At 63.0% G+C, this 20513-nt stretch overlaps 1 protein-coding gene across 6 annotated transcripts in view; it reads right to left on the reverse strand.

The window, feature by feature from the left end:
- Positions 1-877: 877 nt before the first annotated feature.
- Positions 878-20513, reverse strand: part of MEF2D (myocyte enhancer factor 2D) — a 31144-nt gene continuing 11508 nt past the window's right edge. For 2 of the 6 annotated variants that reach the window (XM_027048628.2, XM_053209773.1), the window contains exons 2-12: positions 15718-15909; positions 14944-15147; positions 13714-13851; positions 12586-12796; positions 12351-12407; positions 10685-10875; positions 10243-10263; positions 9077-9206; positions 5486-5723; positions 4807-5113; positions 878-4537 (exon numbers count right to left, since the gene is read on the reverse strand). In XM_027048628.2, coding sequence (XP_026904429.1) covers positions 4526-4537; positions 4807-5113; positions 5486-5723; positions 9077-9206; positions 10243-10263; positions 10685-10875; positions 12351-12407; positions 12586-12796; positions 13714-13851; positions 14944-15147; positions 15718-15771 — 1563 coding nt within the window. In that variant the 5' untranslated portion in view covers positions 15772-15909 and the 3' untranslated portion in view covers positions 878-4525. Of the gene's footprint in view, positions 4538-4806; positions 5114-5485; positions 5724-9076; positions 9207-10242; positions 10264-10684; positions 10876-12350; positions 12408-12585; positions 12797-13526; positions 13662-13713; positions 13852-14943; positions 15148-15717; positions 15910-20513 lie in introns of all 6 variants that reach the window. The other 4 variants (XM_027048631.2, XM_027048630.2, XM_027048633.2 and 1 more) reach the window with 4 other exon arrangements.

The following is a 20513-nucleotide window of genomic DNA, read 5'->3' on the forward strand; positions in this document are numbered from 1 at the left end:
GGCTGCGGTCGTGCCCACAGCGTGGCATCTGGCTTCCCCAGGGGCAAAGGACGAGACGGAGAGAGAGACGGAAGTCACGACTTGGCCTCGGCAGTCTCAGGCCTTCCCCTCTGCGGCGGTTCGCGGTCACGCATGCCCACCACGAGTCGGGGCGACGGACGGCTGCGCGAGGGCACGAGGGCCAGGTTGGGGCAGCTGGCGGCCAAGGGGAAGTGGAGTCACATCTGGAGGAGAGCGGGCCCTTCCTGCTTGGCTCCTCCTCTCTGTCTGCCGCGGGGGGGGGGGGGGGGGGCCGCACCAGTGAGGTGCGGCCCGCGGTGGCCCTGGGGAGGCAGGGCTGGGACAGATGAAGAACCCGAGGCCCAGAGCGTCAACCATGTGACGTGGACTCCCTCCACCTCCGTCTTCGCACCCAGCGTGGGCCTCTGCGCACACTCGGCAGGTGTGGGGGCGGGAACAGGGGTCCCCTGCCCCTGCTGGAGGGCACCAGCTTGGGGGGCCCGTGGGGATGCCTCAGGACCACAGGGAGAGGCTCCCCGGCACTGTCAGAGGGAGAAGAGGGCAGACACGCCCGCGCACTGTGACCATGGGATCCACGGCAAGTTGTTGTCACAGAAAGGGTTTCCAGTAGTGAAGCCTCCCCCCGACCATCCCCTTGTTCCTGACCTGGCCTTGGGTGCTCTTACGGGTGTTCCCGTGTCCCGAGATCCTTCGGGAGACTTCCTGTGGGACAACCCTCTCCTCCTGGGGCTGCCTCTGCTTTTGACCCCGCACCTGGAGGAACCTGTCACCGGAAAGCACCCCCTCCTGCTGAGGGGACACCCCCCACAGTCACCCTCTCCTCTGCCGGCCGCACCAAAGAAACCAGAACCCAAGCCCGAGTATCAGAAACGTGTATTCTTTTTCTTTTAATAGTAAACCTCTTTACAACAAATATAGTGAAAGAGTTTTCAAACAAAACTCATAAGAATCCCGAGGACTTTGTCTTCTTATTGTGTAGAATACTAAGAAAGCATCACCATACAGCACGAAAAGAAATATTGAAAACAAATCAACAGTCACACACTTGGACGCGCCCTGCCCGGGACCCAGGAGCGGCCCCAGGAGTGTGGGTGATTGTCGGGTTCCGGGGGCGGGGGGCGCCTCCATGCCTCCCCTCCCTCTCCCCCCTTCCCTCTGGGACCTGAATGGGGAAGACAAAGAGAATCCAGATTCTCCACAGAACATTCCAGCCCCCTGCCCCCACACAAACCCCACGCCTTCCACCACCGCTCAGGGGGTGGAGAGAGGCAGCGGAGGAGAGAACCGGAGTTCCCAGGCTGCAGGCCTCTCTCTTCCATGAAAGCCTAAACTCACCCCCACCCCTCCCCGGGAGATTCCAAAGAAGTCAGTTAAAAATATATAGATATAGATATTTCTAGATACACTTTTACATCATTTCTGTCTCTCCAAACAAATAAATAATCATCAAGAGAAGGTGCTTTACTTCCTTCCTGTCCAAGGTGGGGAGGGCTGGGTCAGGGTCAGGGGTCGGTCTCGCCGTGCCGAGTGCATTGCTGGGCGGGAGGGAAAATGGTGTGCTCCAACGGCATGGGAGGCTCCTCTTGCCCACTGTCCCCGCGAGCTTGGGAAAGCTGGGGAGGGAGGGGCAGTGGGGGACTCCAGTGATTACATTGGCAAATGCCCAGTTCTTAGGAGGAAGGAGTAGGTGGAGACAAATTTGGCTTGTGAGAGGAAGAAATGAAGTCCTCACTTGAGGTCCGGGTTCCCAGGGACCCATTCATCTGGCCAGCCAGGAGCCCCTACCCCCAAGAGAAAGCCCGGGGTACCGCATCACAGAAATGTCACATAGTCATTCACGGACCAGCCCCCGCCCCCAGGGGGAGAGAAGAAAGACAGACACACATCCACACGGGGGAATCGGAAGCCAGGTTTGCCATCACAAGGCAGACGGCAAAACTGGTGAATATTGCACCGCGAGCCTCAGGGGCTCCCGTCCCCGCCCCGTGTCTGGTGGTGGCCAAGCCCGGCTTCCAAAGGTGGGCAGACTGGCGGCAGGAACAGCCTGAGGAGGGACGGCCAGGCACCCGAGGTTTACTGAGCGCCGATCATTCACCCATTCGGCATCTATTGAGCACTACCTATGGCAGACACGGGGCAGGGCTCTGGGAATGCATGCACAAGGCTATACCCTGAACTGTCTTTCCAGGCCCTGATCAAGTCTCATCGACTCTTGAAAGTCCCTCTAGGAACCTGCAGGAAGACCGGACGCGCTGTGTGCCCAGCCAGCAGGTGGGGGTTAAACTCTGAGTAAGGAAGAAATCACTGCCCGGGCGAGGAAAATGCTTCCAGAAGGAACGGGAACATGAGTGTCACCCTGAAGGCAGGGCCGGGGTGGGGGAAGAGTGTACAGCCGGAAAGAGAGCTGTGTGTATGCAAAGGGCCGGGGGCCAGGGGGGCGGCCGCCTGTGCGTGGAGCCCAGGAGAGGTAGGGCCACAAGGACAAGCAAATGGGGCGACTGTCGGATCCCCCCCCCCAACTGCAGTGCAAGCCTGTCAGAACTCAGCGTAGAACAGGGCCGGGAATGGGGATCGGGGTGGAGGGGCACGTGTGGCACACAGCCACCTGTCGCCCCCCTCTCCCCTCCCCTCCCAGGCACGTGCACCCACAGAGATGCCCTCAGAGCTCAATCGACACAAGTATCCGTGTATATGCCCAGACAGGCTCAGAGACACACAAAGGTACGCCCATGCACACACAAATACCAGATGCCCTCGTGAACACGCTCAGGTGCTCGTGTGGTCACACACACCCCTTGATCTGGTTCCTTCCCTGCGTCAGGTGTCAGAATACTGCAAGCGGCTGGGTCACAGAGGCAGGCACAGTTTCCTGCCACAGACTGGGCCTTGTCTAGTCTACTTTCCCACTGGGCTGGGATGAAACCCCCAGGGAGCGCTGCACCCCCAGGGTAGAGGAGCAAGGCTTCTGTGAGGGATGGGGGCGCCCCCCACCCCAGTCCGCCTGCACACACTACCTCAGGCCAGGCCCCTTAGATGGGGGGGGGGGGGGAGGTGGATCGCAGGCTGGGGGCCTGCCCCCTCCGCTTTGATCTGTGATCCAGCCTGAGGTCTCAGGACCCCGTGCTGAGGCTGCCCCCACTGGGGCGGCAGCAGGGAGGGGTGGGCTGGGGGGGAGGGAGGCAAGAACAACAGCAGAAGAATCCCATCTGTACAGTACGGGCCGTTTGAGTCATTATTATTACAATATACTTTGACAAAAATAGAATCTCATTTCATATCAATACAACAACAACAGAAAAAAACAGTTTCCTGGACTGTTACACTGCTAACGTTTTCCAAAGGTTGCTATTTACAATTACAGTAGCCAAGAGGGAAGGCGGGATGCGGCCTGGGGGTGGGGGAACAGGAGGTAGCAGACCAGGAGGACGCCCGGAGCGGGGTGGGGGTGGCAGGGGCCCGGAGGGGGCCGGGGAGGGAGGGCCCAGGCGGGAAGGAGGGAGGCGGGCCTTCTTCGGACCTCCTCCCGCATCTCCCTTCTCCCACCCTCTGGCCACCCCGGCGTCCCTCCTACGGGGGTGTGGGGACGTGTCCGTGCAAGGAAGAGCGAGCCCCACTCACACCTGCCGCTGGACGCGAGGGTTCCGACCCTGCTGAGCAGCCTCACTGCAGCTTCCCTCCCCTCCCTGCGCTCTGGGGCCGCTTCCTGGGGCTGGTGTCAGCTGAGGGATGGGGCTATTGCACTGTGTGTCTCAGAGAAACCGCTAGGGAAGGAAGGGGGCCCCGATTCGCCCCGCACCCCAGCTCTCTGCCCCCAGCCTCAGATTCCCAGGCGGCCTTCCCAGCCCACAAGCTCGGCCGGCGCTCCCACACCTGGGGGTGCAGCTCGCTCGAGAATCAGTGAGTGTGTCCTGTGGAGGGGGGGGGGGGGGCATGAGGGGGCTGGGCTTGGATACTCCGCCCCACATGCCTGTGGCCGCAGGAACAGCCCAGAAGCAGAGACCCCTTCCAGAACCTCTGCCTCACCTCCCCGCCGAAACACAAACCCATCCGTCCAGCCGACTTTGGGGTTCAGTCTATTGTAAGGGGGTTTGCTGTTTGGTAGTTTTTTTGGTTATCTCCCTCTCTCTGGGGGACGGGGCGGGAGGGCTCGGCACCTGTCCTGTCCCAAAGGCCTATCGGGCTCCCCACCCCCTCCTGCAGCATATGTGAACAACGTGCAAAGTGTCCCCCCCCTTCCCGCAAAAACAGCACCCCTCGCCAGTAAAATGGTGGGGGTGCAGAAAGAGGGGACGGGAGCATCCCCTCTCCAAAGCGAGAATCCAAATTAAAAAAAATATAATAATAATAATAATAATATAATAATTATACACAAATGTAACCGTCAACAGGACACGGGGCACAAAAGGAAGTGGGGTCGAGCGGGAGGAGCCCGGGGCGGGGAGGGGTGGGCGGTGAGATTGTCAACTCTTCATCAGGGAGGCTGAGAGGAGGGGGGTGGGAATCGTCACTTTAATGTCTGCGAAGAGAGGAGATGGAGAAGGGGTGTGAGGGCCCAGGCTGTGGGGGTCTGCGCCCCCCACTCCCCTCTCCCTGCAGGGCCAGGGCACTGGAGGCAGCCGGCGGACACGGGTGCGGGCCTGGTGCTGGAGGGACAGACGGACGGGCCCGTGGGGGTGGCGGAGGTGGCGGTGCTGCCCCACGAGGGCGACGCAGGGGCGGGGGGGGCGGGGAGGGGGCCCCGGGGTGCAGCGGACACTGGCGGGCAGGAGGGTGACGCTACAGTACCCAGGTGTCGAGCCGCATCCTCTTTACGGCGGAGCCGTCGGCCTCGGGCTCGGGGGCCGGGCGCAGCAGGCCCAGCGTGGGCCCGAAGTCCCCCCGGCCGTCGTCCCGGTCCCCGGTCTCGTAGGAGCCACCGGCGGGGCTGCTGAGGCCGTCGCCAGGCTCAGGGCGGGTGGCCGGGAACACAGCTGGAGGGGGCGGCGCAGGGCTGCGCTCACGGCTGGGGGACACCGGCTCTGACTTGATGCTGATGTGCGGGTGGGTGGTGACCGTGAGGGCGGCCCCCACGTGGGGCAGGGGGCTGCCCGGGCTGGGCACCGGGGGGGCAGAAGCAGAGGAGGTGCGCAACACAGGGTGATGGGGGGGCAAGGGAGGGAGGAGGAGGAGGTGGGGGTGTGGAGGGATGAGCGGACAGAGAGGAGACAAGAGAAGAGGGGCCGCGGGAGGGAAAGAAGGAAGAAGCCACATTAGTTCTTTCTGGCCGGTGTCAGCCACGGCCCCTTGGTACTCTGGGCTGGCAGGGGAGGGGCTCCGGCTGGGTCTCCGGGGCCGCTCGGCGTTCAGTGCCCTATGCTGTCCGCTGGTGACAGGGCCCTTCGAAGGGGCCCCAGCTCCCCCAGAGGACCCCGTCTTCCCGCCCTCGGCTCTGTCCCCACCCCTCCCACGGAGCCCCGGGACTCACATCAGGCTGCTGAGAGACACGGGGACCAGGTGGGGCTGCGCCTGGGGTGGCTGCTGGGGCTGCTGGGGAGGCTGGGGCGGCTGGGGCGGCTGCGGCTGCTGCGGCGGCTGGGGCGGCTGCGGCTGGGGCGGCTGGGGCTGCTGCGGCTGCGGCCAGGCGGTGACGCTGCTGAGCGACAGCCCCCCTGGCGAGCTGAAGGCTGGGAGGGAGGAGAGCTCTGCGCTGGTCAGCTGGTAATCTGCAGGGGCGGGGGAGAAGGGGACAGGTCAGCGGGCGCACCCCCGTGCGGCGTCCGTCACTGCGCCGGGCACCGGCACCCACAGCTGAAGCGAATCGTAACCAGCACCAGGGGCTGGGTTTTTAAAACGGCCTTTAAGTCGTTTCTTTTTAACCACCCGTAAGTATCGCTTTCAGAGTGTCGACTGGAAAAGAAGAGGAAGAAGTCAGGAAGGCCCAATATACGTCTAAGTGTCACCTCTTCCACTGCCAGGACTTCCGGGGCCTTTCCCAGACAGAGGGGCGTCGCGGGGACACCCGGGGAATGGAGTTCTGGGGCAGACCACCGTCGCCGTCCTTCCACCCGCGGCCTCGAGACCGCCCACACCAGTCAGGGAGAGGAGGGCGGCGAGGCTCCACTCGCCTGCCCTGATGGGCCCCCGCGGAACAGGGGGGCGGGGAGGGGAGCGTGCCCTCAGCATAGCCGGCCAAGCCTCCCCCGGCTTCTCACTTTCTAAATTCCTGTCTTCTGAAGAAGCTGTGGAATCTCCATCAGAGACTAAACCAACGCGAGGGGGTTCACGATTTATACGCGCTGGTGTATTTCACGCTGCAGCCTGTTTGGGGTGGTTTAGTAGCGTCCCCCTGGGAGCCCAAGGTGACAACGGCAGTGGCAGTGGGCACGGGCGCACCCCGCGTGCTGTCGCCGCCACACCACCATGCTCTTCCTCGAGGAGTCGCATGCTGTGGCCCCAGCTCCGTGCAGGGAAGACACTGCCGGGCACAGAGCAAGGGGAAGGGCAAGAGCCACGTGGTCAGACGTCCTGGTGGCCTCCACGGAGGTCCGTGAGCGGGGACAAGCGCCTTGCTCCCTGTTTATGGACCGGACACACGAGAGCCAAACGCACCACACAGCGGTTGTGAGGACCGAGCTCTCACACGTGGGGCGCACACAACAGAATCTGGCACTCAGGAAATATTCCACATCCACAAACGAGGCAACTACAGCCTCTCATTTGGGGAGCCTCTATGAGAAGCGTGGGCTTCTCACAGAGAAAGCCAATGGCTGAGCTGAGGCAAGACCCCAGGGCTTCCGATTACCCGTAAATCCCCCCTAGGGATGTCCGCTCCACACTTGCCTCTGATCTTCTAAGATCAGCCAGCAGCTTCGAGACACCTGCTTAAAAACCAGAGCCAGGGCAGGAGGAGCCCCTAGGACCAACTCCTTGCCACACTCATCTTACAAACAGGAAGCCCAGCCTAGAAAGGCGCACTGCGTCCTTGCCCGCCACCCTGGGCAGGAGGAACACGGCCCACAGGCCCACTCGATCTGCTCCCGGAGCAAACAGAGCCAGACCTCCGCAGCCAGGGTCAACAAGGGGCCAGGCCTGTCCCTTACCCAGGACATTACCGGAGCCAGATCAACCTCAGCCAGAACTTGAACGGGGGCCAAGGACTATGAACGGGGAATAACTAAACAGCGGTGTGTTTGCCGGGGTTTTGTTTAGATACCTAGGGTCACCTGAAAACACGTGCTGTTTAAACCGAGGCCTGCTCACCTATTCCTGCAGCAAGAGAACCGGGGCCCCTGGTCTCTGGGACAACGTGAGGAAGCCCACACTTCCCGGCGGGGCCGCAGGGCCAGGCTCAGGGTCACAATCTGCCCTCACGCCAGACTGACAAACGGAGTCTAAAGTCTGGCCCTGCTGGGTGGGCGCCTGTCCCTGGTTCATGGACACTCACTAAGCTCCCCTCCTGCTTGAGGAGACCTGCAAGGGCCACAGAAGGCGGCAGGAAGGCACCACCACGTGTTTCGGGAGCCCCCCAGACAACAGCTCCTGGAGAGTGGCCTGCACTGCCCTCTGCCAAACGCCCTGCCAGCCCCCAGGGAGCCTGAGAGACCCCTTGCGGGCCCACGACTCTTCCAGATGAGGAGACCGGGGCCCAGGAGGACGGCCGCCTGAGGCTGCCCCAGGACAGCGTAACCGGGCAGTGGGTCCACGTACAGGAACACACACAGGGACAGGGGACTCATTAGACACCTGGGTGATAAGATCTGGACACAGACACACGTCAGGGTCTGGCCCCTCAACATGAGGTGCTTCCCCCAGGTCTCTTACCTGCCCCAAGGGGCATCCCTATGGACGCTGCTGGGTTCTAGATTTTTGCCCAGGGGGAAGAGATAGGCTCTTGTATTTGGTTTTGTTTTTTTTAATTTTTGAGCAATCTCTACACCCAACGTGGGGCTCGAACTCACAACCCTGAGATGGAGAGTTGTACGTTGTGCCAACAGAGCCAGCCGGACACCTCGATTCTGTATTTGTACAGGCGTCATGGTGTGATTCTGGAACCAGGGTGTGGGGTGGCTGGACAAGCGTAGGGGTCTTTTGGTCTAGTTTGACCTGATCACAAAACAGCCCTAACGCAAGCTGTTCCCGAGCGAGGGAACCGGCAGTGGGGGGTGGGGGCTGCAGAGGTTTCTTCCCGGGAAACAACTGCTCTGAAAGGAGGTGACAAGGCACGTCCCCACTGAGAAGTCCTTCCTGATGCAACAACAGAGTGCAGGCCAGGATGGCTGAAAGTGTCACAGGCTGTTGCTGGGAGGGGACAGTGGGCAACACAGGCCAGGACAGCCCCGGGGACCCAGCACAGCCTGGGCACTGGGTGTCCTGATTTCTTCTACCCAGAGGCCTCTCCTGCACCCCCTGAGAGGCTCTCCACCTTCACACCCCTCTCTGACCTTCCCTTTGTCAGGGCCCTCCTCTCCCCTCCCCATCACCCCCCCCACAGCAGAGCCACCTCCTGGGTGAGAGGCCGTCTCCTCCCTCCTCCCCCTGCCCGAAGCCCCCAGCTGGCCTTCCCCGAGAGGCTGGGCAAACCCTCCTGACAGGCCTCCCTCTCTCTGGCCTCCTCCACCTGTCCCTTCTCCAGGAAGCCTGCCCTGCCCCCCCAAGGGCAGCCTGAGTCATGTGCTCAGCCCCCCTCCCCCCCACCCCTGCCGCTGGCCTGGCCCCTCCTCAGACAAGGAGGTTCCTCAAGGACAGGAACTCCTCTTCCATTAGGTCCTGTATTAAAACGAGGGATCCCCAGTTAGCAAATTTGAATTTCAGAGAAAACAATGAATAGTTTTTTTAACACGAGTACGTCTTTGGGACATGCTCTAGCAGAAAAAAGTCTTTGACACGTATTTATACTACAAGATTACTCGCGGTTTTATCTGAAATTCAAATTTCAGGGGGCATCCTCTCTCTTTCTATTTGCTGAGTCTGGCACCCGCAGCCAGGTGGGGGCTCCCCGCTGGGGCTGGAGCACCCCCCTCCCCCCTCCCCCCTCCGGGGAACAGTGCCCCAGCGCCAAGGGCACGCAGCCACTCACCTGTGTTGTAGGCAGTGGGCATGGAGGAGAAAGGGAGGCCCTGGCTGAGTAAACTCGGTGTTGCCACGGAAACCACCGGGGTGGTGAGCGAGTGGGTCGACTGGGAGGCCCCAAGGCGCTGGGCGTTGTTCTGCAGGAGAGAAGCGGGTGTCAACGGGTGGCGGGGGGGCGGGCCCGCCTGGCGGGGACGCCTCGGCGCGGACACGCACGCCGACGCCGTCATGGGGACGCCGGGGCCCAGCGAGGGGCGCATGCACGCGTGCAGGGAGGAAGGCGCGCCCGGATCTGCCAGGCGTGGCGTGTGCCTGCGTGTGAGCACACACGCGTGTGGGGCTGTCAGCTCCATCTGCCGCTGAGTCACTTGTTTATTCCAGCTCCACGCTGGGGCCGAAACTGCCGCCGTGTTGGCCGCCAAAGCCCGCCTGCCTTTTCCAGCCTCTCTGGCCTCCCGTCAGGGAGCTGGGGAGGGAGGAGCCCCCGCCCCGCTCCTGGCTCGGGGCCGGGATGGAAGCGTGAGCGCGCGTGCGCGGCTGCAAGCGCCTGGGAGCGCAGGTGAGGCGGGCTGCGAGCGGGACTGAGCTGGGACTGAGCTCGAGGAGGCCGAGAGGAGGCAGGGAGTTACCAAGGACACCCCTGGCCTGGCCCTGGGCCGCAGCTGCCTCTGGGAAAGTGCTGCCACGGTCTGGCTGGCACCCCTCCCAAGGAGGTCCCTGTCCTGGGTTCCAAGAGTGCTCAGTGGGACTGAGTCAGAGGGCAAGTATGGTCCAGCCCCGCCAATGCAGGCGTCTTGGGGCACATCCAGACGGGCCCTCCAAAGCCAGGGGCCGGCCCAGCCCCTTGCGCGCGCGTGCGTGCACGCGCGCACACACACACATACACACGCACACACAGGGTTAAGGGGTGTCTGTGTGAACGCATCACATAAAGACGTCCACGTCCACACAGGTACAAACACATGCATGTCTAACCCTGACCCCTGCCCCATCCACCTCTATACCCCGCTTGGCACTGAGCACAGCTCCTGGCAAACAACCGAGTAAACAAACAACACACACGACACACGCAGGCGGGAGGCAGGGGGCACACGCACACTCCATGCTGGGGCACGAGCCACGGGTGGACCCGGACTTCAAAGCCACAGCACACACCTCACAGCCTCAACTTACCAGATCTAAATGGTCCTCAGTCTGGCAGCGGAAATAAAACCAAGGGGCTGGTTCAGTCTCTGACCTCTGCACCCCACCCCCAGACCCCTGTCCCCACGGCCACCCCATCTACCTCTTCACACAGGAGCGGGACGGCTCTCCAGCCTCGGACTCCAGAAAATGCTATATCCCAATGACCACCAGGTACGAAACCTTCACAATCCAGTCCTCATGCTTCCACAGGGATGTCAAATCCCTCCCTTCCTTCTCTCCCACCTCCTGTCCCTTCTTACTGCCCTTGTGGGTGGCACTTCCACATTCCAACCTCTTGCAGGGCCCTCGGAGAGAAAGCTCAGGAGAAGTCCCGCCTCTACAGTCTCTCTCCGGAGGTTCCACCTGCTGGCTAGCCTCAGGCTCTTCCCCCTTCCCCAGCCCCTACCCCTCAGTGAAGACACCCACTCACCAGGTGATGCATCAAGCCCTTTCCTCCCTGGGAAGTGATGACCCTCAGGTCGGGCTTGCGGCTGGGGGCTCCAAGCTGGGCGCTGTGGGCGGGCGGGGGTGGAGACTTGGCAGGGATGCCCTTGTTTAGACTGTTGCCATTGGCCACAGGGAGGAGGCCGGGGGAAGCCCGGGCACTGACGTAGCCATTCCCTGAGAGAAAGAGATGGGGGTAAAAGGAGAGATGCGGACCCAGCCCTCAGCCCCGCTAACTCCCCCCGCACCAGGACTCCACGCTCAGGCTGCCGGTGGGTGCCGAGCTCTCGGTTTTCCCCTAAAACCGCCCTGACTCCGGCATCGCCGGGCTCATTCCTCTGCCTCTAAGTGATGTGCGATGGAGCTCGCGGTCGGGAGCCCTAAGGCCGGTAGGAAGGAGTGGCCACACCCTGCGGCCAGCCCTTCCCACCTTTCCTCCGCTTGGTCTCAGACAGGAAGTCCTGCCAATCCCCCCACCTGCCCCGACTGGCTCACGGTGGCCCCAGCTGGAGAAGGGGTGGGTAGCCCGGAGCTGCCCTCAGTGAGGATCCCGGCCCCCGAGGCCAATCGACGCAAGACGGCGCCTCTGGCCAGGAGACGGGTGCCGCGACTTGGGTGAGTACATGACAACACGCCCGTGGCCCTGGGGCACACGAGCCATCGCTGGCGGCGGTGGCGTCACTGGTAATGGGGAACGGACGACACAGCCACCACCACAATTACGGTGGCAACAACAGGCATAATAACTACCTCTTCCGTCTGCCCCACGCTCGACACCGCACGGGACTTTCACGTGCACACGATCTCATTTAATCCTCACGCCCGCCGTGCGAGGCAGACCGGACGTGGCCCCTCAGCCCTATTCACAAAAGACCAGACTCGAGGCCTGGTTGCCAGAGGTGTGAGGACTGGCCCGGGGCAGCACAGCCGGGCGGAGGCCAAGCCAGGGCTCGCACCCGCACCCCACACGCTGGGCCTGGGCGCCTGCAAGGACCACCAGGAGTGCCCGGGAGTCTGCAGGTGCTTCTCTGGCCCTCTCCTCGAGAGGAAAAGGAAGTCGCCATCCCCGCCTCTGACCCCGACACACAATCACTGCCACCAAGGTGTTTATGTGGTGCCTGGGGCTCAGCTGGGGGATTCTAAGGCCCAGAGAAGTGGCGATGACCGCAGTCAGACATGTCACCTTGCTCTGTCCCCTGAGAGCACACTGTTCCCCTGGAAGTGTGGGGCTGCCTTCATCCCAATTCCCGGATCACTCTGGGAATGGCAAGAATGTCAGGGTGACGTCAATGGTGACATTCGAAGTCACAATCACCAGTCGGACAACAGCACAGGGCGGGAGAGGCTGTCGGCTGCCGGGGGTCTGGATGGGAGTCCATCGGCAACACCATACGCTCCAGATCCCACCCAGGTGCCCCCACTCAACTGAAAGGACTTGGATCTTCTCATCCAACTAGAAATGTTGGTTCATTCCCCCACTTTGCCCAGAACGCCCTGGGACTACGTCTCTGATGATCGTCCACACACCAGTCACTGCTACGGACAAAAGAGACCCATCCAACTCAGGCCCCAGCATCTTCCTCTCATCTAACGGGGGTCCCTCTTGGTCCCTGGGCCCGCGAGGCCGCGAGCAGGCAGGCAGCTGAACTCACCGACAGGGCTGGGGCAGGCTCCGTTAGCACTGGTGAGGTCTCCCCCCAGCATGGCCCCTGGGGGACAAGCAGAACTGTGATGAGTCGGCAGGACGCCCCCTTCCACGGTATATCCCGAGGGACCCCGCAGCGGGAGGAGCCACACAAACGGCAGAATGCTGCACTGGGTGCAGGGAAATACCCAGTGCTGGAGACGGAATCCCGAGGTCCCCGGCACGGCTCGGTCCCACCTCACCTGCACTGGCCGGCCGCTGGGGCAGGCCCGGAGACACGCTGTTCCTCTGCAGCGCTGGCTGCTGGGGGGACAGGAGCCGGGGGTCCGTGAGGGATGACGTCACCAGGGAGGGGGTGACCAAAGAGCCGCTGGGATTGCTGAACTGCAGTGAGCTCTGGTTGGACACAGGCACCGTGACGGGCATAGCAAAGTTGGGGGCCGGCACGGCTGACTAGACACAAAACGGAGAGGCAGGGTCAGGCCAGGTGACCCCTCGCCCCGGACCCACTCTGCCTGAGGGGGCAGGCAAGGCTTCCTCTTGTCTCTGGGCTGTGTGTCCGAGGGCCAGCAGCTCGACCTCTCTGCCCTGGGCCCTCTCGGAGGAAGTACGCGGGCGGGGTGCCGTGGGGTGGAGCTGCGCTCACCACAGACAGGCCCAGGGACGCCCCAAGGCCCCCAGAGGAGGTGGTTAGTCCTCAGCCAGGCGGGACACACAGGGAGCAGGTTAGAGGCCCTGCGTACAGCCCCGAACGCACCCGCACAGCTGGGAAGGGCCCGCTACCACCGGACAGGCCACCACGTCCCTTGTCGTCTCCCGGCGCCCCGCTCGCCGCCCTCCCTACTTGGAGGGGGTGTCGGCGCAGGCCCGACAGGGTCCCTGCCCTCCGGCGCTGTGGACAAGGAGCACGGGGTCCCTACTTCCTGTCGGCTGAAGCCCTCACGTCATCTACACACGCCTCGCCGGGCAGAGGGACGCTCCAGGCCTCTCCCGCTTGTGCTGCGTCCGACACGACACGCGTCTCGGCAAGGGTCACGGGGTTTTCACAAGCAAGGTCAGCGGCTGCTCGGGGGCGACCGACGCCCCCCACGGCGCAGGGCGGGCGTCCGTCGGGGGCAGCCGAGGGCCGGCGCGAAGCCACACCATGCAGCACGGGTAGGCGTTCCTCCACGCGACTACTCACGGCCAGTCTATAACTCTGCATCATTTTATCAAACTCCTCGTCTATCTTTTTATACTTCTCCTCCGTCTGGGGGGTCAGGGCAAACACCTCGTCCACCTCAGGGCTCTCACATTCCCTGTGTTTCTTGTGCAGCGCCTGGGGGGGGGGGGCCGGAGGGGCCGACAGGGAGACAGTGAGTGGGGCTCACCCCGTAGCGCCGGAAGAGCCCGTCCAGCTCCTCGCTGGCGCGTCGGTACTTGTCCTCCAGCAGGGGGCTCTGCTCCAGCGAGTCCTCCCCGTCGGGCTCCGGGCTGTCACAGCCGTTGAAGCCCTTCTTCCTCAGGGTCTGCAAGCGCACCACTGTGTCAGCTGGTGGGGGGGGGGGGGGAGCGGCCAACCCCACCCCGGGGTGGGGGGTGTGAACGTGTGCTGGGTGGGTGGGGGCCCTACCCCAGAATGCGGCATGCACTTGGCACAGACCCCTCCCTCCAGGGTGGCAGGTGGGGAGGGGCCCTCAGGAAGCGCCACGGGGGGGACGGCAGCCGGGGCTGGTGGTGCCCCGCGTGGCCCCTGAGCTCCGGGAGAGAAGCAGAGAGGGAGACGGAGGGAGAGGAAGGAGGGGGAGAAAGGTCAAGAGGAAAGCAGCGTCTCTGGAACCCCTACGATGCGACGCCCGAGCGCCGTCCTTGCCCAGAGGCCGGGGGCTCCTCGCACATGCCCACACGAGGTCGGGGCACGCCCGGTAGGCCTGGAGTAGACCCCAGGGCTGCCGCCTTCTTGTCAGAACATCTTCACAGATGTGGTCGGTCTTTAAAGTCAATAGCGAGTGTAAGTGTTCCGTCCTAGACCAAACCTGTTTTCCCGGACAGGAAACTAAGGCAACTTCCTCCCCACCTCGGAATTAAAGTCCCTCTCGGGGAAGGCAAGCCCGTGGCTTCCGGGCACCTCTTCACTGGCAGTTCCGTGCCCTGGGAGGGCACCTGAGCGTGGCAGGCTCCGAGGCCCTGGGAGGCTGACCCGCCCAAGGCCGTGTGGCCGGTCAGAGCCGCAGCTGGATCCCAAAGCCCGTGTCCTTGGACGGCTCGCAACACTGGCTCTTTTTGAAACGGAAAATTGGGCCACAGGGACCCACAGAGGGGCCGCGGCGGAGCAGGGGAGACAGAAACAAGGAGGGAGACAAAGGCAGAAGAGTGGGAAGCAGGAGCAGCCCAAAAGACGGAGGAGAGAGCGAGCAAGCGAGCCCGAGAAGCCAGAGCAGAGCCCAACGAGGTGAGCGTGAACTCGGAGAGGCTGGGCGGGCGGCCCCCACCCGACGTGGACATCCCGGTCCCGCCCGCCTCCCCCGGCCTGGGCTCGAGCGAGCGAGCGCGAGAGAGGATGTGGGTCCCACGGGCGAGGGGCCGCCAGGGGCGGGCCAGGCGCGCGCGCGCGGGCCCACCTCGATGATGTCGGCGTTGGTGCGGCTCTCGTGCGGCTCGTTGTACTCCGTGTACTTGAGCAGCACCTTGTCCATGTCGGTGCTGGCATACTGGAACAGCTTGTTGGAGTGGTTGAAGATGATGAGCGCGATCTCGCAGTCACAGAGCACGCTCAGCTCGTACGCCTTCTTCATCAGCCCGAACTTGCGCTTGGTGAACGTCACCTGCAGGTGGCGGGGAGGGGGGTGGCCAGGTCTGGCTCAGTCAAAGCCCGCCCAGGAGCCCCTGGCCCCGGGGAAGAAACAGGCCAGCGCCTCTCTGCCAACACAGGGCCGAGAAGGAGAGCCTAGAGCCGACTGGCTGAAGGGAGAGGGTGTGGACGCACAGAACGCCACACCTCTGCGCTGGGGGCTATAAGGAGGTCAGGGAAGGAGAACAGAAGGGCTTCCCAGCTCCTCCCCTGGAGTAGGAGGAGGGGAACAATCCCTCTTGGGGAAAAGGGGGTGTGCCCAGGGATGGCCTGAGGCTTGGGTATGGCTCCTGGGTGGGCAGTGGGGGGCACAGGTCCGTGTGCTTGCAGCAACAGAGGAGCCTCAGAGTTCTGAGACACAGGGTTCCAAGAGCTGCGGGAGGTGGGGGCTCCTCTCCTGCCAACTCAGTCCTTCCCCTTCCATGATAGCCTCCAGAGGCCCCCTCCTCCAGGAAGCCCTCTTGGACTGGCGGGAAGGAGTGGAGGCAGAGGCCAGCCCCCTGCCCTCCTCACCCCACTCTACGTGGCTCCAAGACCTCCTCACCTGTCGGTTCCGCTCATCAGTGATTCGCTGGATCTGAATCTTTTTCCTCCCCATCTTCTCCGGGGATCCTCAGTGCTAGGGAGGGGAGGGGATCGCTGGGTGGCGGGTCTCGGCACGCCTTACACTGTGCTCATGAACGGCCTGGGACCGGGGCTCAGTTCATGGTCTGCAGGACGCCTTCTGCGCAGCCTCCTGGGAGAGGAGGGCCAGGAGACGGCCGTCAGCCCGGCGCGTGCCAGCACACAGGCGTGCAGGCCAGGCTCACAGCACCCCCGGGGGAGGCTGGGCAGCGCCCAGCCGCATCCTCAGAATGAGGAAATGGTGACGTCCTGAGGGGACGACGGCATGCCGTAGCCAGGCACCAGCTGGAACTCGCACCCAGGGCCCAGGCTCCGGCCCAGGCTCTGTCCACACCAGCCCTGCCGCGCTCCGGTTCGAGATCACACAGAGCCGGTGTCCAGGGCTCTGGGTCTTGGAGGACGCCCTGCACCCCTTCCTCTCCCCGGACCCTGCCCAGAATAGAGACCTCGGGGTGCGCCGGCTGCCCCTCTGGCCTAGAGCGGCACTTGCAGTCCTGGAGCCCGGTGGGCAGAGGGCACCTGCCCTGCTGAGGCCGTGAGCGGCTACCTCGGTGCACCTGCCAAGACAGCAGGGCTCTGGGGCCCCCGGTCCGGAACACAGCAGAGCTGGGCTAGAGCGCTGGTCCTCGCACCAGCCTCACGGAACCCCGGAGCCTGGAGTCCCCGACGGGGCTGGGCGGCTGGGAGGGCTGTCTCCCCTCCGCCAGGGTTTGCTCCACGCCCATCGGCACTACTCGGTGGGCCTCGGCCTACGAGTTTCGTTAGAAGAAAGGGTTCTGCTGCTCAAAATGAGTCAATACGTGGCCACCGCCCCCCAGTCTAGAGCAGAGGCCTGCAAACTTTTTCTGTAAAGGGACAGGTAACAACTACTTTAGGCCTCACAGGCCACATGGCTCTGTTGTAACTACTTGACCACCACCGTGGCGGGAAAGCAGCAGCAGACGACACATAAACAAATACGCGTGGCTGAGCTCCAGCAAAACCAGATTTATAACAACAGGCACGGGTCACATAGGGCCCAGAGGTCACAGTGTGCCGAGTCCTGCTCTGGAGGAGCGGGCCACGTCTAGAACCCAGGTTCACAGCCGCGGGTGTGCATGGAGGAGGCCGGGGCAGGCACCGGGAAGAGGGCGCCCCATCTCACACACCCATAAACCAGTCATGGCCCACGGCTGAGGAGCCCCAGTTCCACAGCCAGGACGGAGGACGGGACACGGAGCCCTTCCAGGACGGGAGGGGGCGCGGGGATGGAAACCCAGCCTGACCCAGAAAAGGTACGCGCTCTCGGGTGTGGAAGAGGCTGGTGCCCTAACAGGCTGGGTGAGCCCTTGGGGCCTGGAAGGGCCCTGGGTGGGGTGGAGGCAGCTGACAACCCCTGGACCCCTTCAGCTCTGTGATTCCAGGAGAACTGGGGGCGGAGCCTTCCAGGACACCGAGCAAGCGGGCAGTGAGCACGAGGCCCGTGCGTCCTGAGGCCACTCTGATTAGGTCTTAGGAATCCAGGCCTCCCCTCCACAGATATCCCCCCCCCCGTAGAGCCCCAGGCAGAGACCCCACTGCAGAGTCCAGGGAGGTGGGTTCTCAATTCCCCCCCGGCCTGGGCAGAGGTGGTAGGCATGCCTGTACTTAGGAACCCCCTCCCCAACCCCCATTTCCAGTGGCTGCTGAGTTTTCCTGGAGCCTTTCCAGCCCCTCTCAACCGTGGCCCCCAAGGTGCCAGAGCAGAAACCAAAGTTCACCCTTGCCGGCATCTCGGCCACGGAGGGCAGGGAAGGAGGGGATCGGAGGACTTGGGAGGAGCCAGGGATGCCTCTTCCCACCCTTCTCCAGCCCAGCCTCAAAGAGAGCTTCTGCTCTGTCCTGAGACCTTCAGGAAACAGCTAGAGGGGTCCTGCACCCCTCTCTCGCCCCAGAGATGGATCCCAGAACCTCTTCCTCTCTTCCTTGCCCTCAAGGTGCTCCACGGGCCCTGGGCCTCCTACTGCCCCCCTTGGACAACACCCACACGGCCCAGGGGGCCCAACAGACACCCCATTCTTTGCCTCTGATGCCCGTCTCAGCCAAAGCCCCACCTCAAAGGCCCCTGCCCAAGGGTTACAGCTAGGCTGCTTCCCCGTGCGACCCCAAGGCTGTGTCTTCCGGAGCCGGTGATCTGGGCTTGGCAGAAGGGTGGGGAGGGAACGCGGAGGACAAGGGGGCGAAGACGACGGCTTTTTCGACTAGATTCTGGGGCCTGGCCATGAAAACCCCAATCTAGACTGGTTAATGCTGTCACTGCTGCACTTCTGTGGCTCAGAGCACCCACCTTCCCTCCAGCACCCCTGTTCCCATCTCCCTCTCACCACCTTTTGTGCGTAAGCAGGTTCTCGCGGAGACGCGCCTCCATCAGCTTATGGCCAATTCTGCCTCCTCCTCCAAGTGGAGAGAGAACCCTGTGTTTGCTCTCACGACCCCCTGCAGCCTGACCTTGTTCCTGTGGTCCTCGGGGCGCCCTGTTCCTTCCCTTCTAGCGCTCGTCACGACCGTCCGTTAGTCCAAGGCTGCGCTTCCGTTTCATGCCTGGCTCCCAAGTTGCTGGGGCTTCGTGAGGGCAGGACCCACATCTGTCCTTTCCACTACTCCACCCCTGGAAGGAGCAGCTCAGGAAATGTCTGCTGAAAGGGCAGATTCTGTCACTGCTGTGACCCTGTGAGAAGTGCTCCTCGTGGTCTAACTTCGGTCAGTCCTATTGCGGGACCGGCTCCTTTCCCTCTGTCCTCCGTGGGGGCGGAACCCTTCTTCCCCCAACCGCCCCGAACTCGTACATTTGGATACCGTCTACCCTCCAACCACGCCGGCCTCTCCAGGCCTCAACTCTCCCGGCCCTCCGGCTGGTGCAGAGGGTGAGACTCTAAAGTCTTCTAAGAAGCAGCCCTGAGCACATGGATGGGGTTGCTTAGGCAACTGTCGCCTGGCAACCAGCTCCCTGGCTGATCTCCTACACCACCCCCCCACCCCCGCTTCATGCTGGGGGAGCTGGGATGTGAGAGGGATCAGGGCTGAGAAGACAGGGAAGCCAGAGACCCCCTGAGCGTCCTCCGGCAGAGGGGAGTCAGGGATGAACAGACCAGGCTCCATCCATCCCCGGTCTCTGCCAAGGTACCCCAAGCACCTCTATAACCAACCGCCCATGTCCCCAGGGCCCCGTGCCCACTGCCGCCCCTACCTCTGTGCCAACAACACCTGCCAGAGCACGAGATGCCCCTGCATCGGCAGTCCTTCCTCCTATCTAACCAGGAGCCCTCCTACAGAGCAGGCTGTCTGTAATAATGTCTTTCCCCTTCCATCCTTTCTATCCCTTCTATGCTGCCGCAGTCTGAAAGCCCTGGGGCGAGGAGAGGAACGGGGCACACACTTTGGAAGAAGGGCGCTGGGGCCTGGGTGGGCACAAAGGACCCTATAGAGACCCTTCCCGAGGTACGGAGGCCCATCCTGTCCTGCTTCCCTCCTACTCAATTAGGAAGAGCCTGATGAACACCTGGACCTCCTTAATGAGCCCTCTGCCTGATCACGTCACCAACTGCCGGGAGCCAGAGGCCTGGGCATCTGTTCTCCAGGTGTGTACCTTTTCTCCCTGGCCCGGCCTGCCCCCATTCCTCTTCTCCTCTCTGGCCTGCTCCTCTACGAAGCCCTCCCAGACCTGGCTTTTGGCTGTTTCTCCTGGAGCCCAGAGCTTGAGGGGGCCTAGCAAGACGCCAAGGAGACAAGGGGTTGGCCAGGATGGCTTTCCGGCTCCAGTGGCCCCAGGGCCCGCCTGACCTCAGGCCACAGCTAGGACTCCTCAGGCTGGCAGCATCTGGGTCACCAAAAGCAGCCCTCGGAAGGCTCCGGCCGCTGCTGCTTCTGCTTCTCCCACTCGAGGCAGTGCTGGCAGGACCGAGCTGGGCAGGGTGGGCCTCCTGGGGGTGGGGAGCGAGGACAGAAAGAGCAGAGGGGGAGGATGGCAGCTGGGCTGAGCCCTGGGGAGGCGGGCACAGACCCACCTTCTTTGGGGAAGGGTGGCTGCAGAGAAGACTTAGCAAATGGAGAACAGAGAGGGACGCAGGGTAGGAGCTCATCTGACAACACCCCAGACGAGAAGGAGGGGCTAAGGGAACCAGAGACGGGAGGAAATCCAGAAGGACCCCACAGACAGACATTTGTCCAGGCCCAAGCCGGGATCCAGACCCAATGGGAAGCCAGAGGGTTGTATCTACATGCAAACGAGGTGCAAACAATATGCAAAACGCACCCCAAAGGGGGTCTCAGTCTGGAAGGGCCAAGGGAGAAAAAAACAGGCCCCTGCCTCCCCCAATTTAACACCTCTTGGTACCTGAGCAATGTTCAAACCATTCTCGGGTTTCAGAATGATGCTATCTCAGTTCCTGTGTGAGGGTGGCCTGGGGCCAGTGGGGAGAGCTGGGGGGAGCGGTCAGGGCAGCCGTGGCAGGGCTGGCCTTCCTGGGGAGCCCAGAAGTACCTTCCAGCAGCCAGCCTCCAGCCCCTCTCCTGCCTCCTCGCGTCCCCCATAGCCTCCCGCCCACATCTGCCTGCCCTTGGCCCCTATCTGCCTGCCTCCAGAGCTGCCGTACCGGTGCAGGTCAAAATGGAGCAGAGGCCCAGAGAGGCTGAGCGAGCGGCCTCCCATCACAGAGCACTGGGCTTCGCACGGCAAGGAAGGCAGCTCTCATTAGGCAG

This window comes from Acinonyx jubatus, chromosome E4, assembly GCF_027475565.1.
Source record: "Acinonyx jubatus isolate Ajub_Pintada_27869175 chromosome E4, VMU_Ajub_asm_v1.0, whole genome shotgun sequence".
In the NCBI taxonomy this organism is placed as follows: Eukaryota; Metazoa; Chordata; class Mammalia; order Carnivora; family Felidae; genus Acinonyx; species Acinonyx jubatus.